We start from the raw sequence: 20,055 nt of genomic DNA on the forward strand, positions 1-20,055 counted from the left end.
ATTCTTGGTCTATCAAATAGGGTTGATGCATTGTAAATGTCTCATCACCATCTCGAACATATCTCGTAAGGGTTATAAGTGTATCTGGATTTTCATGTTTGGTTGACGTCTTAATTCATCTATTTTTTATTATAAAAGAATGTTTTCTTCCCCATTACTACTGTATTACGATTTACCTCCAAATTTTGCTTGCTATCTACAGGCGTTATCCCAAGATCTCCGTACCATGTTGTCATATCAATAACGTTAGTTAATTAGTTAATTGATCCAGAGTAACGGACGGACATTTAATTGATGCTGCTTGCTAATTACAGGCCTTTGTCCCTTTCCCCAGCAACCTCATTAAAAAATATGTTCTGCAATATAGATTCTAATTAGTAACGAGGGTGGGCGGGAGGCAGATATCCTCTGAGTCTTCTTACCATAACTAAGCTGTGAACCTTCATGAGCACGTATCAGAGGTGACTGCTCCATTACATAATGGCACGTCCTTCTATACAGACCTAACCCAGACACTCAGGGGTCAGGTGTACTTTTTCGGACGGGGCCTGATCTACGGATGTTCTAGAAGATTTGTTATAGAATATCGGAAACCGTGCCAAAACTCTCACTGTTTCACAATGAGACAAAAAATACTGTCGAAAAATTGGATTGTAGGGGATTGGTTTTCTCTTTCGGGGGGGGGACCGTCCTAATAATAAAACATGGACCATCTCTTTACGGAGGGGGAGGCTCCTGATATTACACGCATAACGGAACATGGACCTCCTCTAACGTACATGTCAATCAATACGAGATCAACATGGCGTTACAAAGGTTGCCATGTTCTTAATCCATTTTTCTCCTCCCTCGGTAACAATACCTAACGTTTCAAATGCCAGTGCTCAACCTTGCTGATCGGCCTAATCAGCCCCGCTCTGGAGAGTTATACTGCGCCTGGTGGTTTCCCCCACCATTATCCGCCCCTTTTGTCCTTGTGTGCGCAGAGCAGCGATTCAAAACCCCCCTACTACTAATACGGCTTTTCGTCTTGTTTACGATCCATGACAGAAGAATAGCACCCGAACAATGAAAGAGATACTTACTTGGGCCAGACAGATGTCACTTTTAATTATGTTCTCGCAGGTCATGTCCCGTTAGATGATTTGGTATGCATTGTCGTATGGGTTTGTCTGATCGACTTTCTTCAGAAGACTCGTAGGTTGCCAGACTTACTTCTTTCGATGTGCTTCGATAAGCTAGCTACAATGTCTTAAATATTCATGTAATATTTCTTATATCGTATAAGTTATATTCAAGAATCCGTCCGTGAGAATACATTCCGTTCAATACTTCAACCTCAAATCTCAAATGATAGAGGTCAGTCACCTTCCTCGGCGGACATTTAAAAGTTGATCTTATCATTATTATTTAATGTGTACAGCTTTATCTACCAACTCATACCACAGAGGAGCACTCAATATTCTTCAAACTGTCAAAAATAAAATTGTTAGAATATTTCTACACACATGACAGATTAAATTTAACCCCTGATCCTATAGCATCTCGCCCTTTGCATTAAGAAGAAATAAAACTATAATTTATATCATATGATGAAGGGGAACCATGATCTGGTAACTCTGTTAAATGTTTACGTTTTCCTTTTTCTGTTCTTTGTTTCAATATGCATTCATTTCATTCGTATAATCAAAGTAATTCCAACATGACTGTATACGGAAGAATTACATATTTAGGCCAATAGATTCTCCTTAAATATATTGTACTCCTGTTTTTAAAAAAAGAAGAAGAAGACAGTGGGTAATTGAGCTTCAAACTTAAAACTGAAGACGGAATTAGCCCTTAAATATTAATCACAAGGTCTCTCAGTGTTTCATTGTATACAAAGAAACTTATTAATTAATGTAAATGTATAACAGGTATCTAAAGTCGAATGGCGTGACAAGGCGGGCGCCATGACCCTCTCTCGGCTCGCCTATTCCGTTGAAAGCGCGAGAATGTGCGTAAAATGTACCCTCATTCCTCTGGACGTAGGTATCGATTTTACGAGTTAATCGTCCGGGAACGAAGTACTTTTACTTTTTTAATGGAATAGTTTTATCACCAGACCCTCTCAATTGGATTAATATCCTTCGAAAAATTTATCAAATGAGCGATTGAGACAGAACTGGCATATTGTAAACGGCATAATAAAGAATATCGGAAAATAAGTCGGTTTTCTTGCTGTTCAGTTATAACGTTTATATTTTCTTGTTTCATATGGAGTCTAGAAGTAAGACTATATTTCTATAATTATTTTGGTTATATCAATACTTTGCCTAATAAACCTAGGCTAGACATACGATGCGTGACATGTCTCCGTGTGCTCAGCCCTTCCTCTTCACTACTGAATAAGAAGAGTACCCTCTCCAAACACTCAACACCTACAAGCTAAAAAGCATCTCCTAGGGAAAAGATTGAGATAAGGAGAGGCAAGCAAAAGTAGTGTCCTCCTTTTGCATAGCAATTGCCTTGACGAAGCAACATCAGTATACTTTAGTCCTGCTTATATGATGCGGTAGCGAGCCAGGCGAGTGTTGTAAAGCACCCTGCGTGTGCACTGGCAAATGAGGCTGGACAGGGCTGGCGTAACGGACGGGGAGGGGTGAATGGCCGCATCATGGCCAACCACTCGCTCTCTTCGCATGGTAGCTCGTGAAATCATTCCAGACCATCATCGTCAGCGGAACGGTGCTTTCCGATCTCCGATACTTGTATCGCATCAACGTTTTCGTCTGATTTGCATGATGACGCTCACAGACTGGAGGAATTGTTGCTTTTCGCCCCTCTTCAATTGTTGATCGAGTATAAAGATCTAGTTAGGTGAGCGTTAAGACAAAACCTCGAGGTCTTTATAACCTTTTATATGTTATTTGTCGACAGGTTGTCTTTCTTTCACTGTAGTAATTTACTTCTCAATTTCAGTCTAATGGGTCTAATGTGAATCTTTCTGTCGGTTTCCAGTGTTTCTGAAAGGTTCAATAGTTTATCACTTTATTTTTTGGTAAATGATTAACCTTCCATTGGTACTTTTGGATGAAAAGTAACCAACTTTTTACCCCGCCACGAAAGTTTGTGAAGTCCAAAATTTTGGAATTAAGATAAAATATCTTTCTTTATACCATTGATGCCTTTTTTTTACTTTATCACAATAATTTATGAATTTCCCTGATGTCCATTTCTCACAGTGGAATATCCTTTATTCTAATTTCTTTATGCATCACAATAATTTATGGTGTTCTTTGATTTCGATTTCTCTCATTCAATTGTTCTTTATTCTAATATAATGATAATAATAATGATAATGCTTCTCATCCCGTGTTCTCCAAACCAAGGCTCATCAGAGGAATTCCCTTTCTCATGCAAGCCATCTCTTCGTATGGATTTGTTTATTTAGTATACAGTCATATATGAGTACATCATCAAATATTGATCTTAAAACGTATTTGGGTTACAATGGCGCTAATACTGTTTCAAGAGAAAATACCCGTATACATTTTTCAACACTATATCCTGGCAATCTTGATGATGATTTTAACGACTCTTATGACTATATATTAATATTTATACCGATATTAAGATGGCATCTATCAAAACCATATTACCGGCATTATCTTTGAATTTAAACAAAACTATAGGATTATCATGATTATGATTTATGATGGTAATATTTACAATTATAGAAGGCCAAAGACGGTTGAAATTGATGACGTCTTAACTCCTGCTGGTTCCTCGTTTCTGTTATTATGGTGGTGTTTTTGTCGGGTTTTTTTTCTACTTAATGTTGTTGTTGAGTTCTACATTTTGAGTATAGCAAGGCTGCAGTAATATAAATCAATTCTCATTCGTTCACACTATGGAACACATTAGTTGGACGGAGTTTACAATCTTAAGTCATGACGCATGATTGTTGCGTGAATATGCTATTCTACCATACTTTGGCAAAAGGAGGCAGGTTACAAAAGTATAATTTGTTGTTAATGAGCAACGTTTGTTCGTCATTTACATAGGCGTCAGTGCAATTTAACAGCATATTTTCTTCAATATCTTGCCATAGAACGATCATTTCTTCCCCAAATTTTGCCTGAACGTGCAAGATACAAAGGGTGTTTCAGAAACAAGAATAACACAAATTTGACTGATGTAACAATTGCTGCCTTATACCAAATTTGGGCAGCATAGCTGTATGTATTGGATGATATCTTAATTGACATGATTGAGGTGGCGTACTATGAATATGAGAAGAATCCTATATACTCTTGCAAAGAAAATAGATACATTGTGCGCCTTATTTTGTGCAGCTTCACCGAACGTCTCATGAGCTCTATTTTGTAGAAAAGCAAAGGAGGGGAAGGGCAAATGAAACCAGTAAAGATGAAGATTTTGATTCATCAGGAATTGTGTGTCATTCAATATAATTATTCTGAATAACAAGTTTACTCGTCATCCAGCATGCTTCTTCTGCCCCCCCCCCCCTCCCCTCTCCCTCTCTCTCTCTCTCTCTCTTTCACTTTTTCTCTCCCATGAAGTACCTGTTATTTCCAAACACATATAACCACCCACTTGCTCAAATGCACGCACACATATTAATATACTTACAAATAATTATGATAATACTAACGCACTTCTTGTATAGCGCATATTAAATTATGTCATAACGTCCCTATGCACTTCCAAAGGACTTGGATTATGGTTCGTCTCTTGTTCTTATATCGTAATCTAATTCGTGCTCCTATTTTTTATTATTAATTCATTTTTGTCTCTTTTTCCATTCTTTTTATATATTATTCTTAAACAATTTCTCTTCTCCCTTTATTGGTATTATAAGAGTAATCTTGATTATCTTTACTTATCTTTGCATCTGGCTTCCCTCCCTCTCTCATTTTTTCACGTCGGATGTGTTATATCTAATAGGTTGCCCCCCCCCCCTCTTCCACACACCCTTGCGCACATTGTTTTAGAGTTTATTCCACATACATTTGCCACTTTGTTCGTTCCACTTTCGTACCATCCTTCCTGTCTTTCCAACCCTCCCAATTATAATGGCACCAGCAGAGTTGGTAGTATGATTTCTTTGCACTCATCGTTCCCGCACGAAAACCACTCAAAGAAATCATCAAATCGAAGGAAAACGATACAAAGCCTTTGATTTCTCTCTCCTTATCGAATTCACTTCATATCCTCCTCTTCCTCCCCCACACGCTTTTTTTCTTTCTTTTCATTTCATCATATTCTGAGTAGTGGATGCATATCCCCAATCCGTTTGCCCACAACGTTTTCAAGCCCGTTCCACTAGGGACAAATATTTACATACCGACGGTACTTGGTAAGCTTGAGTACGGGGCAATGTCCCGGTAATTACTCCGCCTCTGCCCGCTAACATATCTTAGCGACGTCTTTTCAGGTATATGGTCCCTTGCAAATTATTTTTCAGCTCTCATTGTTTTTATAGCATTGATATCCATCGAAAAAAAACATTTAAATTGTTTTAAAGACGATCACTAAGTAGCCTAATCACTCTGTGACTGTTGTCAAATTTATCATGACTTACCAAGATACTCTTGATAGCTTAATGCATGCTTTCAAACAATTTTAATATTTTTTAATCTTATTATCCAAATTGAATTGCACGTAAATGAAACTTTAGGTCTATCATAAAACCAAAGACAGAGGAAAGACTACATTAATCAGCAAACACGTGTATTCAAGTGGCCACGAATTGTTACTTTTTATCTTATCCAGTTTGCATCGAGATGGAGCCTAGTGAATTTCTTATTTGCACATTATGATTATCATGTCACCCATTTCGCTTTTTACTCACTTTTACGCTTCTAGCATGTTTAGCTAACGCATAATTTTTCTCTTTTTATCTCAAATATAATCACTGGCAATGATTCCATTGCTTGTTGTCATGATCTCTTACTTTTCTAAATGACTTCCTTCTATATTTGTTTTAATGATGATAAGGGAATAACTCCTCTTCGACATGTTCAAAACACATATTGTAAAAAAAAATAGTGAAATGGTGACCTTGGACTTGGTTAGATATTTTTATTTCTCACTACGAATTTCATTTCGTTATATCATCGTGCATTTTGATTTGGAGTCCCCAAAAATTGATTATTATATCACCGCAACCAAACCCTCTCCAAGTTATATATCTTACAAGTTGATTCCCAATGTTTCGCAATGCAAATAATAAGTTTTATATCGATAATATTGCTGTTTCTTTGGCTAAGGTCATATGATGTCTCGGTCAGTCATCTGCGGTAAATTGGGGTGCTACCTATTGAATCTCAAGTGATGGGAATAATAATGATGTCGCTTTAAAAAGAAATCTTAAATCGATACTAATTATGATCGACCGTCCTAACCTTCCAATCTCTTTTGTTTGATTATCATTCTTGATGGTTGTACGATCGTCTGATCGGCTGTATCGATTGATATATTCGACAATATCGCTTTTGCCTGTTTGGGATGCAGAGTTCATCGTAAGGTCGGATCCTTCCTTGATTACTTTTATTTGTCCAACTGAGTAATATGGAATGATATGATACTTGTTTATATAAATATATGAGAGAATGCTTCAAAGCATATGGTCTCCATGCCAACACCACAGTTTATCTTTAAGTTAAAGATTTTACTTTTATTGGTACTGTGTTCATTCGACTTGACTATAAATTATATAGCCATGTCCAAAATTACTTTACAAAGCCGAGCCCAAAGCAGATGTCACTAGGCCTACAGTGCATATCATTCTGTCAGATATACTATTATACAGTATATCTGACAGAATGATATTAGTGACATCTGCATTGGGCTCGGCTTTGTAAAATAAGTTCGGACACGGCTATATTTCTTTACAAGATATTTAGCGTGCTAGCAGTAAAGTTGGTGTATTTCCAAAATGAAAAGGACCAAAATAATTAAATAATATCTGTGTAAAAGACCAAAGGCGTGTGTCATGAACACTCTAACAAAACGAGACAGTGGCAATACTTGCATAATTATGTTATGCGATGTAATTTATATTCACTGGATGGGAGCAAGCCATGCAAAGCCACGCTTTTTAGTATTTAACATTTCATGTTTGATTTATTTCAGTTTACCAGATTTGACCATGTTAGTGCTGCCAAAAATTTCCGTTACACGTTATTAGAAAAAAACGTCTTCAGTTAGAAATCGCTTTCTTTTTTGAGGGACACAATTGTGCTCAAACGGTGAAAGTTTTCTTAGAATTACTATTCTGCATTTCTTTACAAGACCTATAATTCTCACCAAAGCGTTCAAAAGTCCATTTTGGAACCAGTTTTTTTTTTTTAAATTGCGTTGAATAATTTTACGATTTGACGGTAAATATAACATTGTTGTTATACTCATCAAAATTACTCGCCAAAATGTAACATGTTTGAAAATTATTTCATCCATTCATCTATCACAAACAGAAAGCAAGAGCGTGTAAATCAGGATTAAAAAAACACGGAATATTCTTGCTCACAAACTGCAAAAGATACCGTGGAGATACTATATATCTCAAGGATAATATATTTCGACAAACGATAAGTTTTCTGCATGAAATGAAATAGTTCGTCCAATTCATCTTTGTTTATTTGAATACGAGTAAATCATATTATCGTTGACAGTGTTACCACATTTTCCGTTACGTATATAGGCCTAACTCTTTGCTTATTTCTTTAGCTCTGTAGTTATCATATCGTATACTTTCCTAAAAAACAATGACCTACACTTAACTTTCTTTAGTTCTACCTTTTTCCGTTTCTTACTGACTAACTATTAAACATTGGAGTTGTTTTTGTTAGCACTTCTCTTGGCTTTGTATAGTTTACCGTTTCAAAATTAATTACAGCTCTTTGTATGCCGTTAACGCATCACCTAAACTCCATTAGATGAAGGAAAATAGTGTTAAATCAACCGATACAGTTTCATCAAAGCTCCAAGGCACTTACTTATAAATGAAGAATTTGTTCTCTATTCTTCTTTATCTTTCTCCTCTTGTGGCGGGAAACGATAGAAACGGAACTTAGTATATATTGTTCGACTATCAACCAGCTTGCCGGCGGTTGTCTTTAGGCTAGACAGATGCTCTCGTGTTCCGGAGAGTCCGGGTGTTCGCCAACTCCGGCTCCACATCGTTTATCCCCTATCTTATCCCACTTTTTTGTTTTGCAGTTTGACGTACCCGTAGTTGGGGGCGCCTCTCTACTAATAGGGTGTCATAACAGTGGTATCATTTTTCAATTAAAGAAGACCCGTCGAAGATGTGTGGCAAACCCCCTGAGCTGTTTTTGTGCTTTTTACCAAGGTCCTTTGAGTGGTTGGCTACAGTCTTTCCCTAAAAGTATATTGAATCTTCTGACAACCATACATCAGAAGGGAAACATTCTGTAATATTCAGATTATGTCATTTAGATTCTCAAATTAGTTTGAGTTTTTTAAGGTTATGAATGGAGATGTGTGTAATGACAATCTCAAGACATAGTGGTCGAAAAACGGTTTATACAGTATGTATTTATTATAGGACTATATCGATTTATATTTAATATTAGTTTTCTGAAATAATGATTACATTGAGTAAAAAATGAATTATCAAAGGATAAAAAAACATCTAACAGTAACAGTATAATTTAACCTTGTCATGTGAATCACTAAAAAGGTGGTAATCTGTTACTCCCTTTTCTTTAATATGATTAACCTTTTTTTATATTCCTTTTTCTAATTTTTCTCTTCATTGTTTCCCCAAAAACTATCGACCAGAAATTTATTAAACAACTATCTTGCGAAAGGAAGGGCGAATCGCGTGGTAGCACTGCCTGCCAGCCTCCCACGGTGATGCGCTTAACGCCTTTCAGACTCCTTGTCTGGTACCCGATCACAATCAATTTATACAAATGATGATAATTCTTCCAGAATTGCCGAGGGTAATTATAATTCTTCTCTTTTTTCCGAGGGCTGGCTAGGAAGAGAGACACGAAACTCGGTCTGAATTAGGAAGGGGGTAGCGAGGAGTATTAAGTTAATGATAATTGCCTTCCCGTCGCGCCGATTTTCCATTAAAAAGCAAGTTTGATTGATAAGTGTGATGCATCTTTTCTTATCTTTTGCTGCAGGAACCATCGCGTAAAGGACGACCACCTCTAGCCATGTTAGCCGCCACATGTGACAGAGTCGCTGAGGGGAGTCCAGAGAGTTTCCCAGATCCACCCAAGGCAAAAGGTTTTCATCCCTTCAAGAGAACGACACCAAGTTCATCTGGACTGACTAGTGAACATGCAACATCCAGATTCGCCGGTATGACGGCCCCCGGAAGTATGCTTGGCGCATCCTTTCCGTATCCTCTGGCACCAAGTAGTTCACTTACCTCACCATTTTCTGGAGAATTATTCTTCTCACGAAAATCTGAACCTAGAATCCCAATTGCTACTGAGACACCAAAGTCAAACACCTCACCGTATGGACACAAAACCGGGTTTAGCTCGGAGACAGAGCATTTGGCAGGTATCCTACCTCCTCAACTTTGTGGACATTCTGCTTATGAATCGTGGCTGAAAGCGGCAACATCTGCGTCAGTATTATCGCGAGAACACGGTGTTCATGGCTTCAGTCCCGCCTTTTGGGGTTTACCGGGTGCCCAGGCTAGTTTGCTGGACCTTCATAGCAGTGCAGGCACTCTACCTTCACATTTTGGCAAGATGCCAACCTGTTCAACCGCATCAGACTGTAACGCATTGGCTCTGAGCCATTCAGTTTTACCATATCCGCCGCTTACTACTGCAAATCCATCTCTCTTTAGCCCATCACATCTGTTTCCTCCAAGTAGTTTCAACTCATTCTTACCTCCTGGTTACGATATTATGAGCCTGACAGAGATGCGATCCTCCTTCTTTGGACCAGCTGGACTCGGACTTTCACTGTCAAGAGCAAGTCGCCGTTACAGCGGCAGGGCAACTTGCGATTGTCCGAACTGTCAGGAAAATGAACGGTTAGCCGCAGCCGGTCAACCCATACGAAAGAAAAATATCCACAGTTGTCACATTCCGGGGTGTGGTAAGATTTATGGGAAGACATCGCACCTGAAGGCGCATCTTCGATGGCATACGGGTGAACGTCCCTTCGTATGTAACTGGCTTTTCTGCGGTAAGCGTTTCACCCGGTCCGATGAGCTCCAACGTCATCTTCGTACGCATACAGGAGAGAAGCGGTTTGCTTGCCCAACGTGTAACAAACGCTTCATGCGAAGCGATCACCTTAGCAAGCACGTCAAAACCCATCAGAACAATAACAACAACAGTGGAAATGCCAACAGCGGTAATGCCTCTAGCAAAGCAGCGGGAGAAACAGGAAAGATATCACCGATTAAGAAGTTAGCAAGTGTCGGTAGCAGCGAAGCGGAATCGAGCCCTAGCGGTACAGAGGGGTCACCGTCACCGGCGTCTACTGGACCGGGACCAATCAGCATGTCCGTTCCACAGTCAGCTGCCCTCAAAATAGCAACACCATAGCAGTATACAATAAATTGGACTTTTGAATTCAAATGACTCCTCAGTGTATTATAGACTTGGAGTATGATGTGAAACAATTATCCTTTTTAGTGTTTAAAACTAATAGATACATCTGGCATCAATAAGAGCTGCAAGGCTGCCAAAAAAATCAGAGATTGTTGTGGAATCACCTTTCCAAGGTTTTCTATGGAATCCTATGATTTTTAATCAGAATTTCTACCATTCCATTCCCCTGAAAACACACTCAATGGCACTTTTTATTCATATGAATATTATTTTAATGTAATTATGATTATTCTTCTTGCATAAGAAGTCATCAAACAGCTGGAAGTATAGCAGTTTTTTATCATATTTATTCGGGGAACCATTCCTCTTATTTTCTATCCTGCAATATTAATATTTGATATTGTTAAAAAAAAATGTTTAGAGTATCCCAGTGCATTACGCAACAACACCAACAACTCCATGACACGACCTCAAGGTCTGTTATCTATAAACAAGCACAATCCATATCGACATATTTGAAATTGATTCTATGTACTAGCATATTTCAAATCATTACCGTATATCATGTACAGTTGCCTGGTCGTACATCATTTTCATTCAGTAAGATATTAATTTTCTCTCTTTCTAAAGTATGAGGTCTTATTGCGAGAAAATAAAAATTGTTATATGTTTTGGTATTCTTTCATCTCTTTTCAGGAAATTTAAGATGCTTCATCCTGAAAGGATGTTTTTTTAAGTACTTTGATCCTACAAAAAGTTCTATAAAATCGTTTCGATTTTTTTAACGCCACAGTTTCCATAAAATTCTCCTGAAATGGGTTTTATTATATTGATGAAATAGTAATTATGGACGAGAATAACCTTGTGTAATACTAACTTTTATGCAGTTTACAACAAAAACGTTACTATGATTTTCTATGCATTGCTTATAAAAACTGGAGCGATTCTCTACTCACCTTAAACCGTCATATACTTCCTAAATGCTTATCTGTTTTAAAGTGGGAAGAGAAAGATCCTTTAAAACGGAATAATATCCACCGTTAGTCGGTGATTGAAATCTTTTTTTTTTTAATGAAGAAAGCGTCATACTCTATTATTTGTTCGGGAGAGATAAACTGTCCTGATAAAATCTGAATAATACCATATTGTGTGGACGGGAAGGGTCTGATGAAGATTTAGGAATATTACATTTGATTTGCCTCACCAATGAATCTTTGGATTATGTGGTGCTCCTAAAAGAGAAGATGCAAGCTTTCATTCGGGGTATCGACTATCATTAACCAGGTTAACACCGGATCCTTCCCGATCGACTTTTTCTTCCGTCAAGATGAGCGCCTTAAGAAAAGATAATACCTTACTTGACAGTGAGAATATCAAAAAAAAGAATAGCCATTATCAACCCTCCCAATATGGCGATAATGGCTACTTTCTAACACCCCTGTTCTGAAACATAAGGATAAAGATGGCATTATTGTAGGCCGACTCGATTTGGCGGGGGTTAAACGATAAGCCATGCCTTGCGTCTTTACGTTCAAGTCTCCAAATGTCAGGAGAGTTTGAACGGCTGTTTTTCTCGCGCGTAGCCGTATAGGAAATGAGAAGAAAGGTAGAGAAGGAGGAGAGAGAAACGGAAAGAAGAAAGGACACAAGAGGGAACGATAGAGGTTTTAGAAAATGGCAGGCGAGAAAAAAATATGGTGTAGTTAATAAAGACGTATGGTTGAGAAGACGCGAGATGACAGCGAGGGGTTATTGCGCGTTTAGTAGATACCCTGTGTCGTGAATTCTGGTGAAGTCTTTCCAACAAATTAACCCAGGGCGAGGAGCTCGAGCTTGAGAAACGGTAGCTAACTACAGCCAAAGTCGCGTTTAGCAGCATAGAAACACTTTCATGACCTGTTCAGATTGTTCAGGTATATATTGTCCAGTGTTTTTAGCTACTTTAGGATGTTTCTACCGTATTCGTTCAAGCGATGGGTTGTAGGCCTACTGCTTTTGGAATATAACCCACACGAGTTCCTGCTCTCTGATTTTCGCTCCGCCATGATTTCTCTCTTATTATATGTATATATATTGACCTATGTTTTAATTTCTCTTTCCCCCTCTTCCATTCTGTCTGTCTGCCTGTCTATCCTTACGACATTGCCAACTTCTCTCTTTTGGCTTCATCATCCATCTACAATTAAGAAAAATTCGGATTTGAATAACGTGCTTGGCGATAATACTTTCATCTTGCTGTATAGCCTCAGATCTATCTTTTGGATCAAAAATGCGTTGCCACTTGACATAGTGTCACCAGCGTGATGAATGGGTGTAAGATTTTCTTGTTTTCAAATGGCGTCCATTAGTCCCGACCACTCATTTTGTCGATGATATAAGGGTAAATTAAACGTCTATAAAACAGTTCTCTGGTTTGTTTCAGTGACCTCTAATGATGCCGTATTTATTATTCAATGATATGTTTTCTTGTTATTTGATCTTTACAAAGGTTATGGGTCTGTGAATTCCAAATACTTTTCAGCATGTTTTTTCCCGAATTCCGTAGAACTTTACTTGTTTGGTTGTATCATATTCCCTCAAGTCAGCATCGACAGCCTTGTAATCTTTAACTTTTATTTACCATATATCATTTCAGATATTTTTTTATATTTTGAATGGCCCTTTTCTTTCAATATGCTCTACAGTATTACCATAACCATTAACAGGAGAGAGAATGTCTTCTAAATATTAACTTCGATATCATACCGAATCATATGGAAGCCCTGAGCAGGATTATGATGAAATGGTAAATCTTCGACTTATGTCACTTAATAATGGCAATATATTGATTAAACCTTTATAACAAGAAAATGTATTCAATTCCTTATATCTTCAATCTCATCTCGTGGTATTTGACATTGATTTAAAGATATATCTTATATTTATGAGACAATTTTATTTTTCATGTTGTATCTTGCCGTATGCCTTGATCTGATTTCATTTGTATTTTGTTTATGGTAAACAGGGGTATAACGATTTTTGGCATGATAGTGTAGAAAAGACGAACAGAAAATTTGCTGTGATTAATTTATATGTTCATGTGCTGGTGTAACCTGATCATGTAATTATTTTCAAATGAAATTGTCACGTGGTTTCCTTAATGCTAAGTCATCTGCTTTGCATGTAGATGATATTCAAAAATTGATTTTCACCAATTTATATTCTGAAATATTACCAAAAATACTACTCATATCAATTATCTATATATATATGATTGGACATATTTAATGGCGTTTTAGGCCTATTTGTCTGACAAAGGATATGATAACGAAGGGTTTTCTTATGTACATATGCTGTGAAATAGTTGAATATATTATTATGCTATTGGACTGTATCTCTTGCGTTTTTTCTTCGTAAGTTTGGGTGTAATATATGATGGAATTGTATCTAGAAATAAGATTTGATGTTGTACAAAATGTCTATTGTGATATATATACCGAGCTTCAGAGTTAAAAGAGATTTTTGCCGTTCTAAACGGGTATTCCGGGGATGTATTGATAACAATTCGAATTGATTGAGTAATTTTTTTCTGTGTTGTGAAAATATATGTCTACGGAGTAAAATGAAATTATAACATGAAAATGAATAGATGATGTATTTGCATTTTTTTTTATTCTGTTTTTGCAATTAAATAGGTATGCATGAATACATCTCAGGTGTGGCGATGGGCGAAATGGAAAAGAAGAAAATAAATTTAATTGTACACACGAGAAGAAAAAAAAATGCATTAACTGTGTGCGCGTGTGGGGTGTGAGTATGTGTGTAGCAAAGAGAGGGAGAGAAATTGAAAGAGACGGGGGCAAGGAGTCATGATAAAATGAGAGAGAAGAGGAGATACTGCAAGTGGAATGGAGAATATGGAAGAGTATAGTAGAAAAAAGGCAAAGAAGGAAAATAATGAAAGTAAAATTTTGAGAACTTTAATAGCTTTAAGAATTTCAACAAATTAAGAAAAAACCTTCTTTACATTGGAAATATAGTCCAATTCGGTACATACCGGCACTTTTGATTTATGATATCGGTTTCAAGACATTAAGCAAGACATCATAAGCAACTAAAATTATTATAAAGACTAAACTTTTAGTTTTGAACTATGATATGTTTCATTCGGTGAATATATTATCATTTGCAATTTTTTTTTAAAGTATAAAGAGAGAAATACATCAATGAAATTTTTTGGCTTAACAGAAAAAATGGGATATTAAAAAGAAGTTCTTCAATGAATGATAGAAGTAGACGAACGTCAGCTATTTTCATAGTAAGGCAGAGATAATTTATTAGACCAAACACACAATTTTTAGATGCAATCAGCAAACATCCACTCAAACAATACATACTTAACACACGCACACTTCCGTCCAACCTCACATCATGAATACCCACACACACCCTCTCCTTCCCACCCTACTCTCACCCACAAACACACCCACACATTTACTCACAAACACACATTTACACCTTCCAACCTATACTGTCACCCCCACACACAACCATACATTAACAACCTCACGCACACCTTTGTAGTTCGTTTAGCTACAGGAAATATTTTCTTAACACGCTCATCTCCCGCGTTTGGTGACGTTTCTTGCATGTCAGCAGGGTGCGATATAAAAATACATCTTATGCTGAGGAAATAGCAAATGAGATATATGTTTTTCTACTTCGCCATCCGAAAACAAATTCCAGGCCTGGCACAAACACACCCACCAAGCGAGAGAAAGACGAAGAAGAAGTCATTTCACATCTGTGTGGCTCTGGAAAAACATTAATTTGATTGAGGTTCTCCGAGTTCAAGTTAGAGATGTCGCCTATACGCCTTTTACGTGTGCCCTAAATTCACCCGCCAAGATGCGGCGAGAGACGGGGGGCGGGAGTCCGTTCCCCCCGTTTGCTGAAGTCTATAAGCAAAATTTCATGTCAGACATCTTGGGATTACCAGTTTTATCGATATCTGAAAAAAAGGGTTGCTTTTTATGAATATGACAGTGTTCTTTATCAGATATTTTGTTTTACTTAGATACGAAAAGACCCAGTTAATGTTTCATGAGGAACGCTTTTTGTATGTCTGTAAACCTTTTCATAAGGACTTACAAAGAAAAACCTCCACACCGGGCCTCCACACTAGATTTGATTACATGATCATGATCCTTTTTTTATACATAAAAAAAATTTATAAACCGATTCTTATGTATACTTAAATGATGTTGAATGAGTGAAAATTTACAGCACATTTCTGTAACCTTTACTATATAAAACTTGATACCATCACGACATTCATTGTAACTGAAATAATATGAAGATTGACTGCTACTCCCTTCACTAGACAATGAATTTAAGCTTGTGTAGGGGACTCGACACATTTGTCATTTCTCTTGCTTTATCTGCCTTTTAAATCTATTGTACTCACTAGTAATTCCGAAATCATTAATTCATGAATAGAAATATCAACATCTAAGGCAAGTTGTGTGACCCCCTCATGATTAGACCGTATTCTAACCATGATGTACCCCTATGTACCACACTGAAAAGCTATCTTGCCCCAAGTCAAACTTGATATACCCACCCAGGGTGATTAGAGCGCCAACAAGGAGGATCTCACACGCGAAATAACCATCATCATCCCCGTCATCTACCTCATCACTTTTTATCTTCCTTTTCTTTTTCATACTAAACTTTTCCCGTCTCTCTCTCTCCCCCTCTCCACTCTTTCTTCCTCTTGCGCTTTTTAACTCTTTCGATGTTCACTCTATCCGTCACAATATTGAGTTTAAGGGTTATTTCAACTTCACTCTTCTGATATAAATATATATAAATATATATATATATAACCGATATCCAAACTCAAAAACAAGTCACATATATTCTAATAATGGAACACTTTCTCTAGATTTCATTTGTCTTAATCTTTTTTTGTGCAATCTTTTTTTTGTGCTTAATCTTTTCCTCAAAAATTATCATTACTACTTTTTTTTTGTGCTGTGCTATAACCGTATTTCTTATTGTCTGTATACACATATACTCCTTGGTTAATGTTAATATATCAATTCACCATTATTTCAGTGTTAGTAATTGATAGTGAGAGTAAATCTATTTTATGATGAAACCATTACTTGGGTATATTATTTTTTTCTTTTAAACATTTATTGCTAGTTTCGCTCCGCTTCCCTTGTCCTTCCTAAATTTTGTCTCTGTAATCATCATGTTCATGATAGTTCAAAAACAAATTGAAAGTATAACAACACTGAATGGCTGTTTTTGTGAAGTTATGAACAATACCATGAAAATAATTTCTTAAAAATAAAAAAGCACATGTACTTACTCAGGAAAAATAAAATACCAATTAAATAACAGATGTCTAAACATACCTACACGCTGATACTTGTAGGTAAGTTGCAAGTGAATGCAGCCGTATGCCTGGAGTTCCCCAAGGCTATTATTTTTACCAACATTTAAAACGGTTATCATGTATGTACTTTGATATAGTCTTTGACTAAACATTCATTACATAAACAGGATTGGGTTGAATTATTACTTGTAATTTATATATTTGTACACATTGGTTTGTCATAAATGCTAACATCTCTGCTGTGGCGGGGGAATCGATCTGATGTCGGCATCAATCTGAATAATTCAACGGAGATAGATTGATCATTCATATATTTCATAGCAACGACAATGTGTTACATATAGAAAGAAAACAGACAGTTCAAAATCTGTGAAAAAGTCCGCTTTATATCACCATGTAAACCACTAATTTCCCAAAAATAAAAATGTAAAACTGTGAGCGACCCCTTTGAAGATCAGATCTTTTGATAGCAGAGAAGGTTGATCCTTCCTTTATTTGGAAAAAAAATGTATCAATATAACTGTGCATCAGAATAAGAATGATTATCCAGCCATGAAAAGACATACTCGAGGAAAAAAAGAGTATAGGGTTGAAAAACATTGAAAATTATAGAGACAGAGCAAACACTCGCGAAGGCGGGATTTGAAATAATAATAATAATTTGACAGGGCAAAGCAGCCCCTTATATAAACCGATTAACCGACTGTTTCTCTGTTTTATTATGAGATCTTCCATTAGCAACGAAATGTTACAATCAGTTACTCTCGTCTTTCAATCTGAGGGACGTAGGTTCGATTTCCAGCGTGGCGTGTTTTCCTTCAGCAAGAAATTTACCCACATTGTGCTGCACTCAACTCAGGTGAGGTAAATGGGTACTGGCAGGAAGGAATTCCTCAAAAGGCTGTGAGCACAGGAATCGGTAGACTAGCTTAGCCGGGATAATAGCCCAACAAGGTGGATATGTACGCCATACAAAACATATTGTTATTATTATTGTTATTATTATTCTTATCATTATTACTATTATCATTATTATTATTATTATTCTCCTTATTATGATCATTATTATTATTATTATTATATAATTATTATTATCATTATTATCATCATTATTATTATTATTATCATTACTATTATTATTATCATCATCATCATCATTATTATTATTATCATTATTATATTCATACGTTTTTACCATGGACGTAACAATTCTCTGTTTCTCTTTTCAAGCAGCATTGAGTATATCTTCAGAAATGAGGCTTTTTCTTGTCATGTTTGTAGCGTCAACTGTGGAACGGAAGTTTTTCTACACTGAACAACTGGTGGAGATGGATGCCGTGTATTTTTATTTTAGAATAAGACGATTGGAACATGATTTTTTTTTAATGTGAGAAAGCAAAGCGTCAGAGCAGGAAATATATTGAAAATGCTGGCGGGTATACAGGCAGCTTTCTTGTCATAATGGGCTGATGAAAGCAGAACGGAACGTGCACGTCTGATGGTATCTAGAGCGTTAAAAACGCGCCACTGGGCGAATGGGCATAAAAGTTTAACCGTCTGCACTGCGAAAGAAGAAAAGCCCGCGGAGAGGCAGATTCAAGAACAAGAACTCCTCTGTCCGATGACAAACTTGCCAGATGCAAATGAAATGAATTACCTCGATAAATTGGTTGGGAGACCCATATACAACCCCAGTCCACGCCTTGTGAAAAGAATAAAGATTGAGTGTCTTGTCTAGGAATAAATCGGAGAAAGAAGAGAGGAGCATTGGGGTGGGGTGAGATTATAAAGAAGAGAGACATGAACTGATTGTAATTTGGCGGGAAGTATCACCAGATTTCACAGCGATGGTCGTTTGGCCTGCGATGGAAATTAGACTTCTCGTTTGTGATATACATTAACAGACCAGGTGACGATTTATTAGTACAAGTTTTTGAAGGTCTTTCTACGACACATGGAATGTTGATTAAACATGTCTATTCACGAAAATTAAATTGTATATACATCATATTTGTATTATTACAAAATAGATGCTGACAGATTAAGCATATTAAGCCTTACGTATATAACATGTTGGATAATACAAGATTGCATTTCATTTAATTGTACTTAATTCAAATACATATCTCGTTCCTCATAGCACGATCTAAAAGCGACTAGGAATTGCATTTTTTATCATTTACAAAAAATATCGTTGTACCTTTACTTCAGGACCTGAGATGAAAACAACATTTAACATTAAAATAAATACTTTGAGAGACACGAATTTTCATATCTTGCTTATTTATTTACCGTTACATTTTTTTAATAATGTAAGATGATCAGCAAATTATCCTGATTATCTTAGTCTTCGTTGTGTGTCATTGTTGTTGTTGTTGTTGCTGATGTTGTTGTTGTTGTGGTTGTATTTATTTCCTTTCATCATTATCATCATTTTAATCAAGTTCATTTATTTTTACCAATATCAAAAATGGTCATTATTATTATAATCTTTATGACTATTATCGTCATTAACATAATCATTATCATCATTATTATTATTATTATTATTATTATTATTATTATTATTGTTCTTGTTTTTATTATAATTGTGTAAAATTATCATTTATATGATCCTGATTACTCTTTTATCTATCTAAGCATTCTTGTTCAGATAAAATCCATTCCCGTTTGCTCCAAACTTTTAAATGAATATTAAACTACTTACAGGTATCTACCAAATGGGTGAAAAAATGCTTGGAAAGGTTAAAAACACACGCTTACAAAATTTGAAAAGAAATATAAGCATAATAGAAAAGTCTTAAATCAAAATAAATTACTAAACTTTTATTTTCATGAAACGCAATTACCTGAATGTCACCAAAAATATTTGTATCTTGAACCTTAGGTAACACTTTGGGGGATGTGATGATATTAGAAATCCGTCCTCTTGTTTCATGAGCTTGCACATTTTTCAAAAATATTTCTTAAAATCCAAATACCTTAAGTCCATTCATTTGGAGCGAACAGGGCAAGGTGAGTGCCTCGCAAAGAGAGAAAAATTAGTAGTTGGATGATTCGATTTTTCCCCCACTGGAAATTGCATTCTGTCCCTGAAACTCGATACAT

At 36.4% G+C, this 20,055-nt stretch overlaps 2 protein-coding genes across 2 annotated transcripts in view; one reads left to right on the forward strand and one right to left on the reverse strand.

Moving 5' to 3' along the window:
- Nucleotides 1-20,055, reverse strand: part of LOC135153222 (uncharacterized) — a 1,173,865-nt gene that overhangs the window by 944,743 nt on the left and 209,067 nt on the right. The window lies entirely within an intron of this gene.
- On the forward strand, nucleotides 2,286-14,187 carry LOC135153176 (transcription factor Sp9-like). The gene is made up of 2 exons (XM_064095392.1): nucleotides 2,286-2,859; nucleotides 9,165-14,187. Exon 2 carries the CDS (start codon nucleotides 9,198-9,200, stop codon nucleotides 10,554-10,556), a length of 1,359 nt encoding a protein of 452 aa, XP_063951462.1. The 5' UTR covers nucleotides 2,286-2,859; nucleotides 9,165-9,197; the 3' UTR covers nucleotides 10,557-14,187.

Source organism: Lytechinus pictus, chromosome 1 (assembly GCF_037042905.1).
Source record: "Lytechinus pictus isolate F3 Inbred chromosome 1, Lp3.0, whole genome shotgun sequence".
Lineage (NCBI taxonomy): Eukaryota > Metazoa > Echinodermata > Echinoidea > Temnopleuroida > Toxopneustidae > Lytechinus > Lytechinus pictus.

Bases quoted from the DNA above. Each gene is read 5' to 3' on its own strand.
- LOC135153176 (XM_064095392.1), top strand. From the start codon at position 9,198: ATGTTAGCCGCCACATGTGACAGAGTCGCTGAGGGGAGTCCAGAGAGT.